This window comes from Argiope bruennichi, chromosome 7 (assembly GCF_947563725.1).
Source record: "Argiope bruennichi chromosome 7, qqArgBrue1.1, whole genome shotgun sequence".
Classification (NCBI taxonomy): domain Eukaryota; kingdom Metazoa; phylum Arthropoda; class Arachnida; order Araneae; family Araneidae; genus Argiope; species Argiope bruennichi.
Window position 1 is genome coordinate 100,916,402 of NC_079157.1, and position 23,011 is coordinate 100,939,412.

General features: G+C 31.4%; 2 protein-coding genes across 3 annotated transcripts in view; one reads left to right on the forward strand and one right to left on the reverse strand.

Moving 5' to 3' along the window:
* The window catches only part of LOC129975716 (uncharacterized), a 36,449-nt gene extending 30,853 nt beyond the window's left edge, over window positions 1-5,596 (reverse strand). The window contains exon 1 of the mRNA XM_056088890.1: window positions 5,515-5,596. Within this exon, the coding sequence (XP_055944865.1) occupies window positions 5,515-5,593 (79 nt within the window). The 5' untranslated portion in view covers window positions 5,594-5,596. The remainder of the gene's footprint in view (window positions 1-5,514) is intronic.
* LOC129975715 (unconventional myosin-XV-like) overlaps window positions 1-23,011 on the forward strand; it is a 351,522-nt gene that overhangs the window by 2,055 nt on the left and 326,456 nt on the right. The gene's annotated exons all lie outside the window — the stretch shown is intronic.

Consider the following 23,011-nt stretch of genomic DNA (forward strand, 5'->3'; position numbering starts at 1 on the left):
ATTCTAAGAAACGATTTTAGTTTGGTTTATCATAATTTTGTTTGTGGTAGACAGCAGACCAGACAAATTTGACATCTTAGGGAAAACTCCCAGATTGTCACTGTAGTTGGATTTTTTGTGATGTACTAGCAGGTGGGCGTGGTTTGAAGTTACAAGGTCGGGGTTGGGCTCCCAAATTCCAAATATTACTCACGATCAGGATTTGCATTGTTTTAAATCATGTTTTGGAAATTCTCAGTCTACAATTGATTTCAACTTTATATAGCTGATTGATTTCAACTTTATATAGCTGATTGATTTCAACTTTATATAGTTGCTTGCAAAATAAAATAACTTTTTCTTTGATTGCAACTTTATAATTGATTGATAACTTTATAATTGAATTATAATTAACTTTATAATTTATTGCAACTTTGTATAGCTGATTATACAATTGATTGTAACTTTATATAGTTGCTTGCAAAATAAAATAATTTTTTAAATAAGAAACAAATGAATAGTTAATATATACGAATTTTCGAATCCGAATGTAATTTCTTTTTGGAGTGGTGGCAATAATGAAAACTATTATTAAGAAGAACTGTACTTTCATTAGTTCTGAAAAATAATACAATCTCAGTCATTTAGATAAAACAAATTTAATGTATTTTTATATGAAATCTTTCATTTGCAAAAAAATCTAACCGAAATGAAGGGGAGGGGGAAACTGAAATTGTATGGCACATTATAAATTTCGGTATCTGAAACAATGAAAATCAAAACTACTTTAAATGCAAACAGTCATAATGTTGTATTATTTACTGTATGCTATATATATTCTGAATTTCTATAATTTTTATTCAAGTTCTTAATCACCTTATGCGATCAGCTGTTCGCCGAAAATATTGTTTATATTTGATTTCAGATAAATTGTGTCGATGTAACTTCATGTCCATGATTAAGTCAATATTAAAACCATGTAATTCTGCCTTACTTAAATTTTATTTATTGTGTACTTGAACTTTTATAATGGTGACAATCCCATAATATCAAGGCGCTATTAAAAACAAATGCGCTGTTAATTCATCTTCTACATTTCGTGATATTATAACGTCACTTTTTTGCTTTTCAATTGTTTTGTTAAAATACGCCGTTATTAAACAGAATCCTTCTTCTTTAGCTTTCAAAAAAAAAAAAAAAAAAAAAGGCACACGATTAAATATTTGAGATACTGGAAACGAATTTCAGGGCAACATTATAATATATTGTTTGAAATTAGGCAAGAAAAATATTTCTAAAAAAATTGTCAGAATTCAGGAAAACTTTATGTGACTATTAAATTAATATAATTAAAAAGACAATTATTTAAAAACGATGCAAAATTTATTTTTGTGCAATAATAATTTTGACAAGTATCGTATAAAATCGTTGGGATTCAACTTCATTTTTTAATAAATTGATTCAAATCAAAATTTCAAAAAATCACACAGAGGTAGACTTTCCTGTTCTTTGAAAGTAACTATGTGCCAAATTTAATACCTGTAAGTCAAACGGTCTGGACCGTAGAGCGCAGACAGACGCATGTTCATTTTTAGTATAGTTTTGCACAAGAAATGGTTTTCAGTATTATCAGTAGTAGTAGTTGTATTTTATCCAGTAGTTTTATTATTACTTTTATTTTATTTATTGTGAATTATATCGATATATTATATAGCTAAATATTTTTTTATGAATGAGGTTTTCATGCAATTAAGATCTAATTCACTCTTTACTTTTAATATAGTTCAGAATTCCGAATTGTATTCTCTTACGATATTGACACATTACATAAAAAAATAAGCATTAAAATTAATTGAAAATACCGATTTTTTCCTAATATATGATCCTAAATCTTTTAAAAATATTAAATTATAGGATTCTTAAAATATAGTAAAATAAATGAGTAATTAGATGTGCTTCGTATTGCACGTGAATATCTTTTTTCCTCAAATGGCCTGCTCTACTGAGCGCCATACACTTCTTCCTTATTGTTGGTAGAGATCGAGATGAGGATTAATGTCTCTGTTCCATTGTAAATAATGTATGTTCTTTCAGGTAAAATTTCTGAATAAAAAAAAGATTAAGACATTATGTTAGAAGGATGTCATTTTACATTCATATTAATCATTTGCTTTAATTTGTAGAAAAAATAATGTAAAGTACCACTAGTGGGTTTCTAAAACTATGATTCATGTACCGCTAATGGTATATAAGCTTTAGTTTTAGAGACCTTATTCTAGTAACTACCTATGTCAAATCTATTCTATTTTTAAGGTCTAGATATGCGCATTTATTTAACCTCATGATTAAATTATTGATCCTATTTGGGGCAATTTATTGTCATTTCAATGCAATAAAGGCATGAAATACTTTAGATATGTACGCGCGCCCGAATAAATTTTTTTTAAAAATTATTTGCTATTTTAAGTTACAAATTTAATAACCAAATTTTGTAATCGGATGCATGATTCGCGACTTATGACTACGTTTATCCATCAACAGTGGTAGATTTCTGACTAAACAGCTGCCTAGGTTCGCTTGATTGAAAGGGAAGGGGGAGGGGTGCAAGTAGGTTAATTAAAAAATCTTATTAGCCTAGTTATCAAATGATATATAAAAAAAGTACGAATTCTAAGAGATAGAACACATTATAATCCTAATATGTTGTTAGATTCAATTATGAAAACTATTATTATATGAAGTATAATTTATTATATACTTCATATAATAATTAATGAGGAATATAATAGTTAAAGATCATATCATAGTTAACTTCATATAATAGTTATAATAGGAATATAATAGTTAAAGAATTAATGGGATATTAATTCTTTAACTATTATATTCCATCTAATAGATCCTAATATAACATTAAAATTTTTGATCTTACATTTCTATCTTTATGAATTCTTTATCATCTGTTAAGATAAATGATTTTATATGTAATTAGGAAAAACATTGTCTAATAATTATGATTTATTTTTTCAAGAATTTAATTACCTTAGTTATTTTTTCTATGATAAACAATTAAAAAAATAAATAAAAGCAGGTACATTATTACAAATTATTATTAAAATAAAAATATAAACAGAAATAAATCATATGTTGATTAAAATTAAGATGTGTTGAAATATGAATCCAATTTAATTATTTATAAGAAGCGGAAACCCATTATGTGAGCTGCCGCGGACAACAAGATGATTAAATCGTCATTGCCAATAGGCAAGGTTTTTCAAAATATGGTACATGTACCATCCATAATATATTATGGGTGGTAAAGCCTTTACGAAAAAGAATTAAATGAATATTCAAAATAAATATAAAGTTCATGTGAATATTCAAAATGAATGACGAGACATTTATAAAGGTATAATCATTTAGCTTAGTTGAATGTTCATAGATCAACTTGAACTCCTTCAAATACCATATAATTTTCATTTTCTTTCCGCAATAAAAATAGACCTTTGGGCACTTTTTTTGCATACATCTTTGCCTTAGCCAAAATCTCCAGTTTAATGCAGAACTAGTTTTAGTCACAGACCAGTTTTAAACAGCAGACTCCGCAGCTGCTTTATGGACCGGCTCCCAAAGACTGACTCATAAGCTGCTTGCTTGATCGACTTCCATCTTTTTCTCTTTAATACAAAGAAATTCTGCTCGCACTGCTTGGTGCTCAAAAAGTTTTGACATTTGCTGAACCATACTTGGAATTTGATAGATTTCCTGGCTTTTAATCGTCCTTTTCTTGCAGTGATTGGGTGGTTTAGGCACTATAGCCAGTGAGCATCAAGAGGCATATAAATTTTATTTAATTCCCCATATGAGCTTATCTTTAATTTAATCTAAATCATTAAAATAATGACGAATTTAACTGACTGTGAAATTTCTGTTATTGTTCATTATGACTTGTGACTACATGTTTGAGCATAATGTTATTTAACCCTACAGTACATTGTGTAAGTGGATTTGGCCACTAAAACCAGTCAGCATCACGAGGCATATCTTTTAACAAGTACTATTTAATTCCCCATCTTGGATTGTATCATTAAAATAATAAGGAATTTTTTAAGTGACCATGTTTCATTGTTTATTGTGACTTATGACTACATGTTTGTGCACAATATTATTTAACCCTATCATGTAGCTGTTTGGCCTTCCTTATGCTTTCAAAATGCTTTATTGAAAAACATTTGATAAACCGATGTAATGCAACAACGGTACTAGAATTAGATTTAAACAGGAAACTTGAAAAAATACCAAGAAGGCTATTATATGAATAGTTGCGCCATTAAAAATGCTATCAAAATAGTTAATTTTTTATGGGTCTTAAAAAATATATTGGTAAAAAGGGAATATTATTGTGGAATTTTTGTTATTTGTGTAATTGGGATATTAATTATGAATGTATCTATTTGGTATATTTTAATTTTTTTGTTTAATTTCGCGAAAATGCTCTGCAATTTCTGAATTACAGAATAAGCAGTCTGTGGACTTAATAATAAGATTTTGCAGATGTTTCAATGCTTCATAATGCCAACCCTTTCCGTGAAAACTTCGTGATATTCGATGAACCCAACTTTTTCAAAATTGGATCAAAGTACAACCTGTTTATGAGGAACTGAGTATTACATTTTTTTAAAAAAGTTATCTGCAAAAATCTTGAATAATTTATACGATAAAGTTCTGAACGAGAAGAGGTAAAGGAATTTTTTTTTTTTTTTTTTGCCCCTTTTTAACTTAAAGAAGTTAGGTAAGCCCCGATGGAGCTAAAAGTCAAACGGGAATTCTAGATGATATCACCCCCTCCCTCCCCCCTCAAAAAAAAGCCTACAAAACACGAATAATAAATTTTTAATATTTTTGACTTTTAACTGCTATAATTTTTTACTTCAAAGGTGTATTTTGAATCTATTCTATGTCAAAAATTCAGAAATATAAAAATTATCTGAAAAATTTTGGACAAATCATGTGATAAAGTTCTAAATTAGAAGTTTGGTCTAACCAAACTAAAGACCAGATGAGTATATTCGATGAAGTTGCCACGAAACATCACTCTCGAAAAATTAATCAAATTGTTAAAAAACTTTTGCCTTTTAACTGTTGTATTTTTAATTCAATGGCGTTTTTTCAATCTTTTTTATGCAAAAATTCAAAATATTAAAATTATCTGCAAAATCTTGAACAAATCTTAATAAAGTTCTATTTTTTTTTAATACTATAAAGAAGTTATGCAAATCCCGACCAAACCAAAGACCAAAAGGAAATATTAGATGACGTCGGCACAAAACAACCCCTCCCCACCCCAAAAAAAAAATTCAAGAAGCAAAAATTCAGAAATATAAGTATTTTTTAATATTTTTCAAAATTATTTTTCCCGACTGTAGTTCATACCTATAAAAGAACTGAACCTGTAGAATTTCTGGGTGATTTTTTTTAGCTTTCGCGCTAAAGTACAAATTGGGCAAGGTGCAAAATAAATAAAAATTGCATACTTACTCTTTCCATTGCATAATTTCCAGACACATCCTCCCAACTCCAGACGCAACTCATTAGTATACCAAAGAGGCTCGTTCATCGCCGATGCAAAATTGGCCGCATGACGAGTACCAAACATTTTTTTTTTCCCTTCGTTATTTTTCGCGTCGTGTTTTCTTTATAATTTTACGGTTTACAGATTTCACGAAACTCCTCCGTGTTGCTGCCGCCGCTATCAGCTCGTAAACGACTCGAAAAATGTTCTCTCGGCTACCGTGGATGGGCGAAATGTTGAATACCACATTTAAATGTTTGCGTAAGATAAACGAAGGGATTTATGGTGCGTTTGTTACGTAGGCAATCGCACTTGAAATTTTTTTAAATAAATTTCTTTAAAAAACCGTGACCGACAAGGGTGGGAATAACCTTGGATTGTTTTAAAAATTTAATTTAAATAAATCATTTTGTGTTATTTTTAAGATTAAATTTAATCAATATGATAACACAAAAAGGCGCAGAGAACTTTCTCTCTCCCCCTATTTAGAACGGAATGATAGAAAAATTAGAAGTTTCCATAATGACACGATAGCACAGTGAGAATCACAAATGACTTCTCCGACCCTACCGAAGAGGCTGCGATAGCCTGCTGGTAAGGTCTCGTCTTCGGGACTAAAATGTTCCAGGTTCGAGACCCGATTCCACCGAAGAAAAGTCTTGTAAGTGGATCTGGTGCACGTTAAATCCGTAGGGGCAAATATCCTCCAGCTGGTGTAGTGTGGAAATTTGGAGAGGGGGAGTACTAGCTCAAGTATCATCCTCGTCATCTTACCGAGGTTCAAAATTAAGAAGTCCGTCCCAAAAAAGCCCTAATATTGCTTTAACCCTTTCTAGGGCCATGGGAAGTATGCTTCCCACCAAATTAATCAATCTTTGCATGAAGTTATGTAGGTTGGCATAAGTTCTGACAAATTTTTCAACATTACAGAAACTTGGATGATTCAGTTCCTTATGTCACACAAAATGATGTGTCTTGATTTGTTACTTAATTATTAATTAAACAAATTAACTAATTAATCAAATTACATTTATTTAATAAGTTAAATGAATCACTTTTCTTAAGCTAATCTCAATGCTAGAAATATTTTAATATATTGTGATTAGAAAAAAATGGCCTTTTAAAAGGTTAAAATGGGACGTTAATATAACTAAACCGATCCCACCGGAGACACACGAATAAAGCTGAAGATAAGACCGCCGTGACAGCATTGACGAGAATTAGGGTTGAGTCCTAAAATCCATCACCGGCCATGGTACAGTTGGAAGCACGTCCCGTCGTCGGTAGAGGATGGTCGACTTCCCGCCATTTCTCTACTCACCAGAGCGGCGAGAACCAACTACCATTCCGGAAGCTTCTCACCCTCAGTTCTTAGGCTCCCTCTGAGGGGATAACATATCGGGGCTAATTTATTTGTCAATAGTCACATGATAATTGTAGTAGGAGCCGATCATCATAACTACATGTTGCCCATCTGCGCTGGATAACAAATGATTTATCTTTCCGATAAGCATTGGATTCCATAATTTAATTGGAGCGGCTAATTTATCATGCAGTATATGAACATAAATTGACTAAATATATTAGTATATTCAAAATATTAGTATGTTCAAAAGTAGGTTCTGATATTAGTATGTTCAAAAGTAGGTTCTGATATTAGTATGTTCAAAAGTAGGATCTTAAATCAGTAATACGTGTGGTGACCTCTCTCGCCACCTCAGCTTAGATGATCAACACAAAGGTAGCTTTCCATGTATCCAACTTTTTATACCTTATTATGCATGGCATTAGCAGAGTTAGTAAGATTTAAGTAGGACATTTAATCAATAATAAGGGTGGTGCCTTCCCACCTCTAATTAGAGGATTAACAATATTTATTTAGACTTTCATATAACTTGCATATCCCAACTTTTTATACGCTGTTATGTACGGCATCATGGAATCGGCAATTTTTAATAAATTTTGTTATTGAGTAAAATCTTGACTGGGAAATCCAAGATTTCTGAGTTCCATATGAAGTTTTGCTGAAATTCTCTTTCTGCCTGTGACTTTGAAAGTGTTTGATAATCCAGGTGTCGTTCTCGTTTTCTGATTAGCACTAAAAGCATAAATTCAGTAGCTTTTGTATCTTTTGAGAATGGAATGCCTTCTGTCAATAATGAATACATTATAATAATCAAATTAGTAATTTAATATCCATCTATATTCATGTTAGAATCTGTCAAGTCCATGCCCATATTCACTGAATTTTTTTTATTTACTTCTTCTTAATTCACAAGCAGTGCATTTTTTTCCCCTCTAAATTTTGATAATTAAGATTTTTTCTTTTGAATATTAGTTTTAGTTTCGGAAAGGAATTTTAGGTTTTGATAATGACATTAAATAAAAATAAAATTAAACAGAACACCTGTTTATGTAGAGCCCTTTCTCTTACACCTAACTCTTGCTTCAGTATTTTAAAATCTTAAAACGAAAAGTATTTTCCGTAAAATTTATAAATGTGCCAGAAGGATAGAATCGATGTTCAATTTTTTTCTTTAAACTAGGCGTTTCTGTTTCCCCGGAACGTTTGGGAATGATTTATTGCAATGCAATTACTTTCCGAAAAATCAAAATATTTGTAATAAATGAATGAAAATGCTTGAAAAAAAAACATGTTTTTCTCACATACATAACAATTTTTTGTTGCCTAAAAGCAGCAAGGAACAGGAAGACATAACATGAAGCATTTCCGTATAAAAGTTTGAAATACGAAGTTTGTGTTCTTCTGCTGCACTGCATTTGGATGAAGGCGCATGCGCGACTAATCACTTATTTTATTTACTTTTAACACTTTAAAAACATAAACAATGAAATAATCAATAAAAATGTTATTATCTCGATTAAGTAGATATTTTTACTAGGAAGAATTTAACTGGAGAATTTAATTGTTAAAGTGAATACTTTACTGAGAGATCAAAGTTGCCTGTCATTTTTTACCATAAATTTCACTATTTTTAAAACAGCAGGATTAGTCTCCACAAAACTTTCTCGCATACTCTCTAATTAACCCTTTCGTGGGCCTGGGGAATATTACTCCCCCCCCCCTACATGATCTTACAAAATATACTTATGAGAAATACAAAGGGAAAAAAAAAAGGCCCGCTACATGTATACAACATGTGATATGCCCTTGTGCATTGCAACATGTTTCTCATCTTTTCATGGCAAATATTCACCATTAAATTTTAAAAAAAATTGTGATTGTAAATGGTTCCTTGGGAAGTATACTTCTCAGCCCTGAAATTTTAATGATAAATTAAAATTCGGTAAAATAAAATATTTCTTTAAATGCTATTGTTTAACTGTTAATAAAACATAAGGGGGAGAAATTCAAAAAAAGAAACAAATGGCCCATGAAAGTGTTAAAGGTGTTAACGCCTTACATGGTATTGGCGTACAATAGTTACGAAATAATAACCTTTGGTGTGAATTTGGCATTTTTACTAACGCCTTACATGGCATTGGCGTACAATAATTACGAACTATTAACCTTTGGTGTGAATTCGGCATTTTTACTAACGCCTTACATGGCATTGGCGTACAATAATTACGAACTATTATCCTTTGGTGTGAATTTGGCATTTTTACTGAATCTATCGTGTGATCCTTGGCAAGTATTTTTGGCGATTAATCTCTTACATGTGGTCAGAAGTATTCAAAAATCAAATTTGAATTTCATATGCGCTCTTCCCACCCGATTGGAACAAAAATTTGAGACAAAACAACTTAGTCAAAAAATCGCAAAGCAAATTTGATATATTTAACCCATTTGCATCACACAGAAATCTGAAAAATTCGTTCTTATCACCGAAATTGTTTTGATGTATTTAAATGAAATTGTTTCAAAATATGAAAAATAAAAGCAATATTGCATGAATAATTTTTACTTCATTATAATTTATTACAATAATTAGAGGAAAGGAATCTAATTATTTTGCACATCATGATAATATTTGAAATGGTTTAGGCATAATGCCACATGGCAATATGCCTTGTGGCATTATGATACATTGTCACATTATGTCGGGTCATGATATATGTTACATTGATATGTCGTGATATGATCACATGATATGTCATGATATATGTCGCATTGATAAAATGTATCTTTTTGTTTTTTCACTTCCTGATTAACAAGCTACACAGCGTCTGCGAGCTTTCTTCTATGATGTCGTTTCGATGAGGGTTGGAAAATATTGACCGGTAAATCTTCGTGGTAATGATAGAGAGGGTGTAAATGCTCTTTTTTTTGTGGTGTATTTATTTTAGGTATATTTTTTTTTTCAATGCTCAATGTGAAATGCTCTGTCCTTATAATTTTGTTTTGAAAACAATATAACTATTTAAAAGAAATCATGTCAAGACAATAAAAAAAAAACTTTCTATACACCTTCTGATAATGTCGCATAGTACGAAATTAAGAAGTTGATCACCTCCGTCAACTCCACCCATGTATTTTTATTATAGTCTAAAACAACTGTTGTCTTTACAATATCTTCTTTAGTTCTGTTTCCTTGTATCAGCGAACTCTAGGTTATGTATTGCTAATAACACGTTGATATTCTTTTTGCCTTTCCACTTTATTACGGAAATATTTTTACATTGCAGTATATTTGCTTCACCTCGTTTTAATTTTTTACTTTCTAAAGCTTTAGGCATATGTTTTCTATCGGTTTTCACCGGGCCACAAACATTTGTTTTAAATTTATGCAATTTATCATATAAATGAGGCGAGCTATACCAGTTATCAATATATAAACAATGAAACAATGGCCCTTTTCTAACAAGTTATTTTCTTTCATCATGTCTAGAACAATTTCCGTGCTGGTTAGCCCCCTTTTACACTTATCCTTTCCTACATAAACTTTAAAATTATGTATATATTTTGTTCTAGAATCGCATAGCTCGTAGTATTTTATTCCGAATCGGGCTCTTGTTGTTTTGTTATATTGAATGTAAGAAATTCTGCTTCTGCATTTCATCAAGGAAACGTCTCGACATGGTGTGAATACTTCTTTGAATCTTTAGACCGACAATGAACATGAGCTAGTAATTTTACATAAGGGATCATCACTCTGCAAATGTTCATTATTAGCAAAGTGTAATTTTCTTGAAATTGCCATGAACCTATTTCGGGACATCCCTGTTTTGAAGCACGGCATTTCAATGCTCTTGTCCGTACTCTGCAGTGTAGGTTTTTGCACCATAGACATCAATATAATGAGTGCAAAATAAACTTGCAATTCCTCTACAGAAATTTCTTTGAAACTCGAGTCCTTTTCGCCAAATCGATTAGTTTCAGTTACAATATGTTAAAAAATTTCCTTTGTCAAAAACTTATAAACGTTCTGTCTAATAAAATTTGTTATTTTTTCATTTACAACACCATCTGATATAAATGTATGCAATTTAGGTTTATCATTTTTTTTTGTCTCCCACTCAAAATCACTCTCACTTTGATTACTATTGCTGTTATCAGAGGAAATCGCAACGAAATGTCTGCGTTTACTAGGTTTAATTATCTCTTCACTGCTGTTGGAAACATAGCTGTTCATTGTTTTTCTGCGTTATTTTACCCTCTTCTCATTCACTATGCGCCCAATATGCATGAGTATAATATGCGCTCTGGTGATACATGCCAAAGTGAAATGCGCGCATATATGCGCATTGGTGATAGTTACCAGGCAAAATGCGCACATATATGCGCTTATGATACAAATGGGTTAAGTCAATACGTTTTTGAGTTACCGGATTTACATGTTTCTGAAAGTATAGACCGACGAACGGTCAACCCGTAGTTGGTATACTGTACTAAAGATGTTAAATCTGTGTTCTGAATTTTATTTATCTGGCTCGCTTTGTTTTGTAGACATCGTGCCAACTTATGTTCGAACAGCCGGACAGACAGATTTTCCCTGAACGGATTTTGCTTGGAATTCGATAGAAATATACAAATTTGCTTTTGAGCCCGTAAACCAAATCCGTCTAGTTCAAATTACTTATGAGCTATCTTTGTCACTTTGAGAGGGTCGTGGTGGCCTGGTGGTAAGGTCTCGGCTTGTGAACCGTAGGGTTTCAGGTTCGAGACCCGATTCCACCGAAGAACCGTCGTGTAAGGGGGTCTGTTACACGTTAAATCCGTCATGCCAAACGTCCTCGCGCTGGTGTGGTGTAGCGTGGAGAGGGGGGTGACAGCTCAGGTGTCGTCCTCGTCATTTGACCGCGGTTCAAAATGACGAGGTCTGTCCCAAAATAGCCCTAGTGTTGCTTTACAACGGGATGTTAATATAACTAAACTAAACTTGTCACTTTGAGACAGCCGGACGGACATTTTCGAAATATGTGTTAGCCTAAATCTGGGAAATCTGAAACGTGGAGATTCGTCAAAATGTCGAGTTCGAATTTTTTGACTATTACTGTATTTTCTCTGTACTTCGTATACGAAAAAGAATTTTTTGAGATGAATGAGAGAATTTTGAGAAAGAATTTATACAATTTATTGAGATGCTTTCTCAATATTTTTTAAAAAAATTAACGAATGAAAAGAAGAAGAAAAAAAAATGTTCCTGCATTTCTCAGATTTGAAAATTATTCATTTTCACATCCTTTAGAACATTTACTTCACTGATGCCGTTACAGGAACATCGGATTGAAGGCATTCTTTTGCAACCAAAATGAATGTAATATTCAATTTTTTTATTACAGCAATATGGGCAGACCTATTACTAAGATAACTACAAACTTTGGTTGCCGATCAAATAATTGGTTTTACTTTTAAGAAATTCAACCAGCGAATACGACCAGCAAAGCATCTAATTAGTTTTTGGTTGGCAAAGGAGTATTTACAAATTAGCAATCTGCACTTAATTTTGTAGTTTCAAATTGAAACCGCGATGGTCTAGTGGTTTTGTTTCGAGATCGCCGGTTCGAGGCCCTGTTTTGAGATCCGTTATATATATATGAGCTTAATAATTGTTATATATATTGTAAAATATTAATCATTTTCATGTTTGTCTAGTTAATCCAAATCTAGTTGATTTTGTCCAAAGAATGTTAGTTCTCTACTCTGGGTTATCGGAAAGATATATACCCCAAGCCAAATCTCACGGAATAGCGTCAGTCATAAGCTTTCAAAGAGCAATCCGCCTCTTTTAGAAGAACAAATTATTCTTGTTGTCTCTTATTATCTCAAGTATCGTCCTCGTCCTCTGACCGGTATTCAAAATTGCGATTTTGTTCCAAGAATCATTTGAGAGTTTAGTTTTCAGTGTTTAACCCAACTGAAACTAAAGTAAATCTTATTTTAAATTCAATCCTAGACTGAAATAATTAAATATTACCTGCCGTGTCTGCATTTAAAATGGTCGTGGCTATTATTTTTAGCCAGCGCTGCCACTGGTAGCGCTGTATTAAGCTGCAAATATAGACAAACGATCAAGCTAAAGACAGGTACTAAGGAAATGTCAATCTCTATTTTATGGAAATTTTTGAATTCTCAAAGAAGGGGGGCGGATTTGATGAGAAAGTTAGTGATTACTTAAAGATCATAATAATTGCAAAAAATTACGATTTATAAGCAGAATACATGTTACTGTGTGGTGCATAAATATGAAAGCTGTGGCATTAAAACAATTTTGCATCACAGCAAAAATGATTGAAATAGCATTTTCACGTCCACGAATGTTTAAAACACATACCAAATTTCGTATGGATTTGTAATTATTCATGCTTTTATATTCGGTGTCAACGTTTGCTCAAAACTCCCAGCACGACTCCGATTAATCGAAGCAAAAGCACCGAATATCCGATGCTGATCCGAGGAGGAAGTAATTTGACCTCGCTTTCCTGCTAGGAATCCTTCCTGAAATAGCAGGTCATGGTCATCTCGTTTTCCGCCATCCATCTTTCTCCTTTCAAACAACTAAGTCTGGAAGAGAATGGACCGCATTTTTCAATCCGTTTGCATCGAGTTGATGACTCCTTTAAGTAAATTGATCTCACTGATAAGTAAATCGATATTCAAACACCGATTGTTGTCTTTTGATTTCATTGGCTGAAAGTGTAAAAAATTAGCATAAAGTTAGTTTATCCCTGTAGAGCATCTGCGACTAGATTTCGAGATAGCATTTATTTAAAATGAAGTTGTGTTGAATGAATGTTAAGATAATATTTTCTTAACTGAGTTGTATTTTTTTGACCGAATATTTTTTCATAAAATGTAATCGGTGAAAAAAATCCGAGTATTTAAATTGACCATTTTGAAATCCGAGTATTTAAATTTACCATTTTGAAATCCGAGTATTTAAATTTACCATTTTGAAATCCGAGTATTTAAATTTACCATTTTGAAATCCGAGTATTTAAATTTACCATTTTGAAATCCGAGTATTTAAATTTACCATTTTGAAATCCGAGTATTTAAAAGTTATCATTTTGAAATCCGAGTATTTAAAAGTTATCATTTTGAAATCCGAGTGTTTAACAAATTATTTTGAAGTAGAACTGTTTTTTATATCTCACAAGAAGAAAAAGACATTCTAAATAATTTTATGCCTGTAGAAGAAACGAAGTTAAAAATTTTACGTAACACACTATTTAACACGAGCATTTTCGACTACAGTATTTATTTCCTCGTGTACAATACATATAAACCATTTGCCAAAAAAAAAAAAAAAAAAAAAAAAGCCTTGATATTCTGATGAATGTTTGCGAACGATATATATTCCGAATGCGTTTTAAAAAGCAGACTAGGATTTAAAAGAATGTATAAGTTAACATTTATTTAAAGCCGAAGTTTTCAACAAACATATCGTTTTCTCTTTTTCTTTTTCCCCATTTTTCATGCGCTTTAAAAAAAATTAATGAATTTATTTAAATAATATCGCATTCTACATTTTAAATCTATTTTATATTGAATGTTATGTTTCTTATACAGCTTTGCTGACTTTTTTCCGGAATTGCGGCCTTTTTTGCATCCTTTTGTGTTCTGAAAGCAGATTATGAATTCTATAAAACTGATGGTCCTTACACGGATGTTTCTCACCCATTTTGTTCTTCGAGTGAAACTGATTCAATCACTTGTTTTGACTATCAGTCCTATTCTATCCGGTTCATTAAGATTGATTCATTTAAACAAATCTATTCCTTAATTTGATATTTTTTAAATTCAAACTATTATCTTTTGCGACTCTGTTTATGAAAGTTTTAGATAGAAACTGTCTTATTGTGCAATTTTCTAGGATAATTAAAAAAATGTACGAATGGCAACTTCTTTTTAGATACTCGAATGAAACAAATTTATGAAAATAATATTTTTTAAATAAATTAATTTTGAAATTTCAGTGTCTTCGATGGAGAAGGGGTATCGTTTTCTAGCTTTTTATTTGAACATTACATTAAAAAATACATCTAAAATTTCTTTTAGATATTTTTCTCGTTTTCTTCCTTCTGACCTAAAGAAAATTGTTATAGAAAAAAAGTTTGGAATATAAATTAAAAATAGACAAAATAATTAAAACTAAATTTTTGACACGTACAAAAAAGAACCCTGAAAGAGCCTTTTGAGTAAGTTTTAAATGAGTCTTTATTTTTCTTTGCTCAACATAAGTCCTCATAACAGACGTAGAATTGTCCAGGCCGTTCCGGGGGAAAAAAAATCCTGTTACGCCTAGTAGAAAGATTGGTTGCTTCAACACGAATAGTTTCTTTTATAATTTGATTCTTTTATGCCAAAACTAAGGTATGCTGATAAGAAAGTGAATATATGTAACAAAATTGTATGAACTGAATCTCCAGTCTGTTCTGTATTCATATCCAAATTAATACAGGGCATTTGATATTTTTACGATTTAAACTGATTGCGCGAGACAGTACTTTCTGAGTAATATATGTTTAGTCTTTTATACAAATCTAAAGTTTTTAGCCGATTCTCGATCTAATTCATTTCGAATTGTATCGATTATGTTATTCAAAATCGGTACAAATTAGAGTGAGTCTATATCCAGGCGTTCCCGGCTGATCTAGAACCACTAATCAGATTAATGAATAAAAAGTGAGTCAATTTATCTTTATAATCGAAAGGATTAAAAATACTACAAATGTTTTGATTAGAAGTAAGGTTTTATTTTAAATATAATTTATATATTCGCAGAAAAAATATTTAAATAAAAAAAAATCTTTCAATTTCCTTAAGTTTTTATTTCTTTCTCGTATATGTAGTATAGAAAATGTAGATTAGTCGTCAAAAAAAATCGAACTCGAGACTTCGACGAATCTCCACGTTTTAGTCCTCCCTGTGTTTGAAAAACGCATATTCGGAAATTGTACGTCTGTCTGTCTGTGACAAAGATAACTCGAAAATGCTTTGAGGTTAGAGGGTTCAGAGATTTGCTATAGGGTCCTTACACCAAATTTGTAAATTTCTATCAAATTTTGTATAAAATCTATCTAGAAGTCCGTCTGTCTGACGATTCGAATATAAATATGCACAATCACTAGATAAGGAAGAAAGCTATATAGATATATTCGGTACACAGATTTAACATCTGGCGTGTAGATACGAGTTAGTGATATCCACTACAGGCGACTATCTGTGATTACAAGGGGAATTTTGTGTCAAATTTTTGTCCGAACGTATCTGATACAAGAATTTAATTTTCGGATACTATTAACCGCATGCCAGTGAATAATCGCCAAATAACTCGCCAATGATGACCCGATAGATTCAATAAAAATACTAAATTCATGCCAAAATTTAATATTTCGTAACTATTGCACGCCAATGCCATGCTAGGCGTTCTTTGGCATGATAAATTTATTACAAAGTATGCGAGAAAATTTTGAGAAAACTACTTTTGCTGGTTTTGACATGTTTCAAACTAATTGTGAAATAAAATGTTATACTAATATTATCCGCAATAGATCATGAAAGCTTCTTGAACTAAATACTCCAAATGACCTCTGTGTACCAAGAAAATCGTGATCAGCGCAAAGCTGTACAAAACTTTTAACATTTGTGTAACTACAAAACATAATCACGAAATAAAGCAAGCACGCGATTTTATGTTAAATCTTTCGCAATACGACCCTAACATAACTTAGCCATCACTTTCCTAAACAATGCGGGAAAATGCAAAACGGTTTATTTCGTAGTTAGCCGAGGTTTAAGACGGAAATGACGACTTGCACAAACTATTGGCATCTTGTTACGCTTATGTGCCCATTATTCATAGTTTTATCCTTGAATTTTTCAAGTCCTTCACTCTGATGCATTGTCGAAAATTCCACGAAGTAGCGTGTAACAATTTACTACACATTTGAGACGTTATTAAAAAATGAAAAGATGTTAGTTAAAAGAATAGGTGAGTGGCAATCTTCAGAAGTGGAATAGTTGAGGACGTTTAGCTTTGTTAGTTGAGGACGTTTAGCTTAATACAGCTGGTTTTTGTTGTTTTAAGACTCCATGTTGCTTTAAGACTTTCCGCTGATTAAAAAAATTAAATATTTTAATGTAAATAAGTCAGTTTTAGTTTGTCTTCTATATATATGAATAGATGGATTTGTGATTGGCTTGAGGGTTTCAGGCAGATTTACTAAAAAGATGTTATTAACTTTATAGTCAAATAAATTTTTAAAAAATCCTATTCAATGAATTATAAAATATTAGGATAGGATATATTAGTACTTCGGTGTGTGACTATATTTGGGATGATTTTTTTTGAAAAACTCATTAAAATAGTTATAAGTATAGTTAATAGCATAAGACGGATTGATAAAACGCGTATGTAACCAAAATATGCCATGACAAAAAATTTAATTGAAAAAACTTTTTTTTGGGGCTGAAAAGAAGTATAAAGGAAAATTCTTTTAATTATCAAATTAAAAGAATCTTTTTTAAACGTTTTTAGAGGTTTATAAAATGATTTTCTTGAAATTTTGCAAATAACTTAAATATATTTCTTAATTTTAGAAAGTATGTGAAAAATAAGTTGTATTTCTATTCATTGTGTCATTATTATGGATCGACTGATAAATGACATGAAATTTTTTCGCATCGTAAAGCATTAAAACAACTTAAGACTATGTCTGAAGGAATATATTACTTATTTTATAGTTCAGGAATTGCTGAACATGTTGAGAAATCATTATACCAAATTTGAACAAAAAATGTATTGGATTTTAAGTTGTGATGTTTTTTGTAAGAAAATTTTACCAAAGATAGGAATAGCATTTAAAGATATAAAATAGCATTAATTTGTATTTAAATGCAAATATAAAAATCCCTGTATTTTTCCCCTCTAAAAATGAATTTGAAAACAAAATTTAAAACGCTTTTATAAAAAAAAAACCTGTTCAGACATTATTATAAATTAAAAAATGAAAACATATTTTTCAAAACAAAATTGATTTTCCAACGTAATCTTTAATCAAGTATTATTGATAAAATTGATTCTTATTTGTTTCAAGACTGTTCCTTTATTGTTACCGTATTTATAAGCTTAAAGCATCTGCTTTAAATAGTATTATTTGAAAACATGAATATCACGCAATCGTTATGTATAATAAATAAATGATACCATATACGTTTTCACAAAGAATTATTGAAATAAAATGGATCATTAAAAACAATTAGAATGTGAGCTTCGACTGGGTGGTTAATCGAAAGTGGGACCTCATAATGCTGGTTGCTTAGAATCGCAAAATATCTATATCTGCCACTGAGAATGGAATAAAAACCAGTGAATAGTCTCCCTAAAACTTTCTCGCATACTTTTTTATAAAGGAATTATACCAGAGAACGCCACTGACGTACAATAATTACAAAATTATGCCTTTTGGTATGAATATAGCATTTTTGATTTTATTGTATCAACCTTGGCGAGTTATTTGGCGATTAATTTTAGCATGCAGTTAATAACATCTGAAAATCGAATTTGTGATTTATAGGCTATTCTCCCAACCGATTGAAACCAAAATTTGACGACAAAGAAAAAAACTCTACACTTGTAGTCACAAAATCCCATATCAAATTTAATATATTTACTCATCGTATTTTTGAGTTATCGCGTTTCTATGTTTCTGGAAGAACAGACCGACAGATGGTCAAATCTTCATTGGATTTGGTTCAAAATTTGATGGGTATCTACACTATAGATGTTAAACCAGTGTACCAAATTTTATCTACCTAGCTCTCTTCGTTTTGTAGTTATCTTGTTAAATTACGGGAGGACAAACGGACTTCCTCTGAACGGATTTTGCTCAAAAATGGATAGAAATCTACAAATAAAATCTATAAAAATCTACATTACAATCTATATTGTTGTAAAGATTATATACAAAAATACATCCTTTTAGGTAAGAGCGTTTTCTTTTGTTGTCATAGACTGACAGACATTTACCATAAATGTGTTTTTCGATTTAGGGAGGTCTGAATCATGGAGATTCGTCAAAATCAAGTCAAATTCGTCAAGTTCGAATTTTTTCTCGATTGCTCTACTTTATCTATACAAGATACACGAGAAATTAAAAAAACAACAAAATAAAGCTAGTGCCTTTTTTTTTATTACTCTGTCAGTTATTAAAGCGAACATTTTAGGTGTCACTGACTCTTCTAAATATTTCAGCAACTGTCTGAATGGTGCATAGCATTGGGATTTACTTGTCCAATTAGTTCCAATTTCCCAAATGTGTTTTGTCGTTTTGAATCGAAAGTGCAACAACATTAATACAGGATTGTATTTCCCAAGAATCCAGGTACAAACTTGTTATGCGAGTCATTATTTTTAATGCCAAACTAACAGTCTGCCATAAAAAAAAAGAACATTAAATCTGCCATTTGCAACACCTCATGGTGGGAGTTGATGCAAGACTTGTTCGTTACCTCTCGGTAATGAGAAACCCGTTTTCTGTGTAAGCAAAGCTACCGAAAAAGACGGTTTCATATGCAATACTAAAAAGAAATATTTTTTTAATTCTTTCTTTTATGCAGCAGATGTGGTTTCAAATAACCACCAATATCAAAGAAAGAATTAGCTGTAAAGATCCTGTCTCGTTACCTTAATTCTGATGATGAAGTAACCTCGTTGATATTCTAACTGTTAATGGGCTGACTGATGTAATGGGATTTTTCCTTAATTCTTGATATTCTATTGCAGGTTCTTAGCGAAGTTTTAGTTAAATATTTGAAACAAAGGTGTATGCTATCATGAATTTTTCACGAAAGTCACGATTTTTTCCCTCCAGATCTTAAGAGAATGGTGTCAAACTTCCGGTTTGGGGAACATGCATTTCATTCTCGATAAAATAACTATTGTTTTGAATTCTATGTTCAGTCGAAATATTTTTATTTATTTAATTCATAAATAATATCTTCCGCATCTTGCAAGAATTTCATCTTATTAGTTTTTCTGTATCTTTACTAAGCTAGGACATTTGTATAGTAGTCACCCATTACTTTGTTACGTATTGGCCTTCTATATTTGCATCATCATTTTACAAGCGGGGATACCGTGTTTCAGTTGCTTGACAGACATTTGCAATTGTTGCATTTATATTTTTGAATTGCATGAAAGAATTGAGTTTGCTTGTTAGGTATCGAAATGCGACCTCGCTTGTAAATGTTAAGAAATAAGTGAATCTGTTTTTTTTTTTTAAATTTAATTATGAATTTAGTTTTCGCTGTCGCTACAAATTATGAGAATGCGAATGTTTCGCCTTATAACTTTTACTTTTTGTCTGTCATGTGAATTGCCTGTTGGGATTCACACATCAAGCATCTTTTATTACAGTTACAGGATAGTAAAGACGTAGCCATCTAATTAGATGGCGTGAATCACAGAGGTGGGGATTTCATTAATATATTCCTCTAGTTAATATGATTGATTAGCTGTGAACTTTATTTTTGTCTGTCATGTGAATTGTTTGTGATTCACACTTATCAAGCATCTTCTATTACAGTTACAAAATAGTAAAGAAGTGGCCATCTAATTAGATGGCTTGAATCACAGAGGTGGGGATTTCATTGATATTTTCCTCTAGTTAATATGATTGATTAGCTGTGAACCTTATTTTTTAAATTTCATAATCTGGGATTGTTTGAAATATTTAGTTAAATTTATAATAGTTATTTATAATTCAGTTAAATTATTTTAGTTAAATTAACAGTATTAGTAGGATATGACCAGTTTCATTAAATAGAAAGTTTGAAAAGCTATGATCACTATTTTTATCAACTTTCATTTTAGTAGCGGCTTTTAATGCATGTTGATGTTTAAGAATTTTTTTAAAAAAATTTATCATTACTAATATTATTGCAAATTTTTTCTAGGAAGTCGTGTCGTTCAATGAGAATCATCGCATTCTTTATAAGCTTTCATTTTCCAATAGATCTCCAACTGCTTATTCAACATTTAATCAGCTTTTTCACTAATATTGACAGCTTTAAATTCCAATGGCACACCATGCGAATACAGTATCTGGTGGCCGAGCCTTCTTCACTGGGATGGAAAACCCCTTTTGAGGGAGGAAGGCATCTCCTTAATCTCTTTGCTCATCGGGTTTCTTGATGGGCCAGTTTCCTCTCTTCAAGGTCCCTTGCGTTCGAATTTGCGTCATGCGAACTGCTCAACCAGCCGTGGATTTCAGCATTTCCCTTTCTGATGCTGCTGCTGCTTTTTTTCTTTCTCGGAATTGCTTTTTAGGAGGAAAATATTGTTTCCCCCTATTAGTGCGAGCATTGTGAGGTAAAGGGTTCTTCAGTTTTCTTTTTTTGTTTCTCTCTTTTCATTGTTTTCGCTTTCCTGTCTTTGAACTCGGCGGAGGTAATGCATCAAAGGCACCGGGGACGACATATCTAATTAGATCTGTTATTTTCTCCCGGGGTTTGGAGGGGGATGAAGGGGTTTACCGACTCAACCGAATTGCTGCTTTGCTGTGAGTTTGTGATAAAAACGGATTAGGGATGTAAAATATCCGCACTATTAATCAGTCTCCACTCTGGCTTTTGACCATCGATTCGGACGAGTTGATAGAGGTCTTATTCATAACACATTTCGATCGAATTCTTGATTATTTTTACTTACCTAGTAGGAATGATTTATACACCAGCTCAGTATAAATTTATATCTGAATTGAACTCATTGAGGGATTACCTGAATCAAGAATAAGAGGGTAGAACTAGGGTGTCAATTTTAAAGGTTAAAGAGAGTCAAATAAGCTAGGTCTAAGGTTATGTGGACAAGAGAAATTATAGAAATGCGATTTTATAACTAAACCAATGGAAGCGACTCCCCAAAAGTTATTTGCATATTATCTAATAAAGGTTCAATTCGTCCCTTGACAGTTTAGACCTTCGGCAAAGTGATGAATGCCATGAAGCTCAGTTTTATTTTGAGTCTTGCACGTAAGCATTCTCCGGTGTTTTGGAGTATTGTGAAATCCGAATTTGGGCTTTTTTTTCCCTGTTGAATGAAGCTGAAATTCTACACCCAACAACATCTTTAGTAAAAAGATCACTGACTAAATTTCTTTTATCGGAATCGTTGTGTTTTTTGAGTTCTCATATACATGCACGTAAAAACACAAACTGAAAGACGATCAACTCCAGGATAAATTTTCTTTAAAATTCGATACAGGTGTGCAAACACTCTAGAAAGAATTTAACAAAAAAAAAGCATTTATAACATGTGAATGAATCTATTAAAGAATATTTTTAGTTAAATTAATCTACCAGAACATTTAAAATTCATAGATTAATCTTAAGCTTTGGTTTTTATGTTTAATGTTGAAACCTCAAAAAAAAAAAAAAAAAAAATCAATGTTTTTCGTATTTTTTTTTAATTTAAATTTTTATTTGTTAAAACTTTGGGAAGAAAAACTAATCAATGTTTCATTTCTGTATATTAAGTCGAATAGTGTTTCAGTACCTTTTTTTAAAACTGTGGGGTCAGGACTTATAAGTTTTTTAAGCTTTTGTTTCTTTAAAATTTCAGTTTTTGAAAACCAAAATGGACGACCCAAGAGTTTTCACTAAACTTTGGTAAACTTTTTCCAATTGCTTGTAATCAACGTTTCATTTCAGCATTCGTTAATACTCTATCCAATTAAACAACATATTTACTTATGTTCAAAATAATAGGGTTATAATAAAGTAGAATTTTTTTGAACTATAGGAAAGATAATTATAGGATAATTGTAGATATTTAGAAAATGTTTTTTTGAATTAATGATATTAATGTAGGTTTCATTTTTTTTAAAATTTGCTAGCTTTTAATTTTTTTAAATAAAAACCAGCGGGAGCAGTCTCCCAAAAACGTTCTCGCATACTCTGATACATTGTCCATGCTCTCTAATCATCTAACTGTTGCCCATGCTCTCTAATCATCTAACTGTTGTCCATGCTCTCTAATCATCTAACTGTTGTCC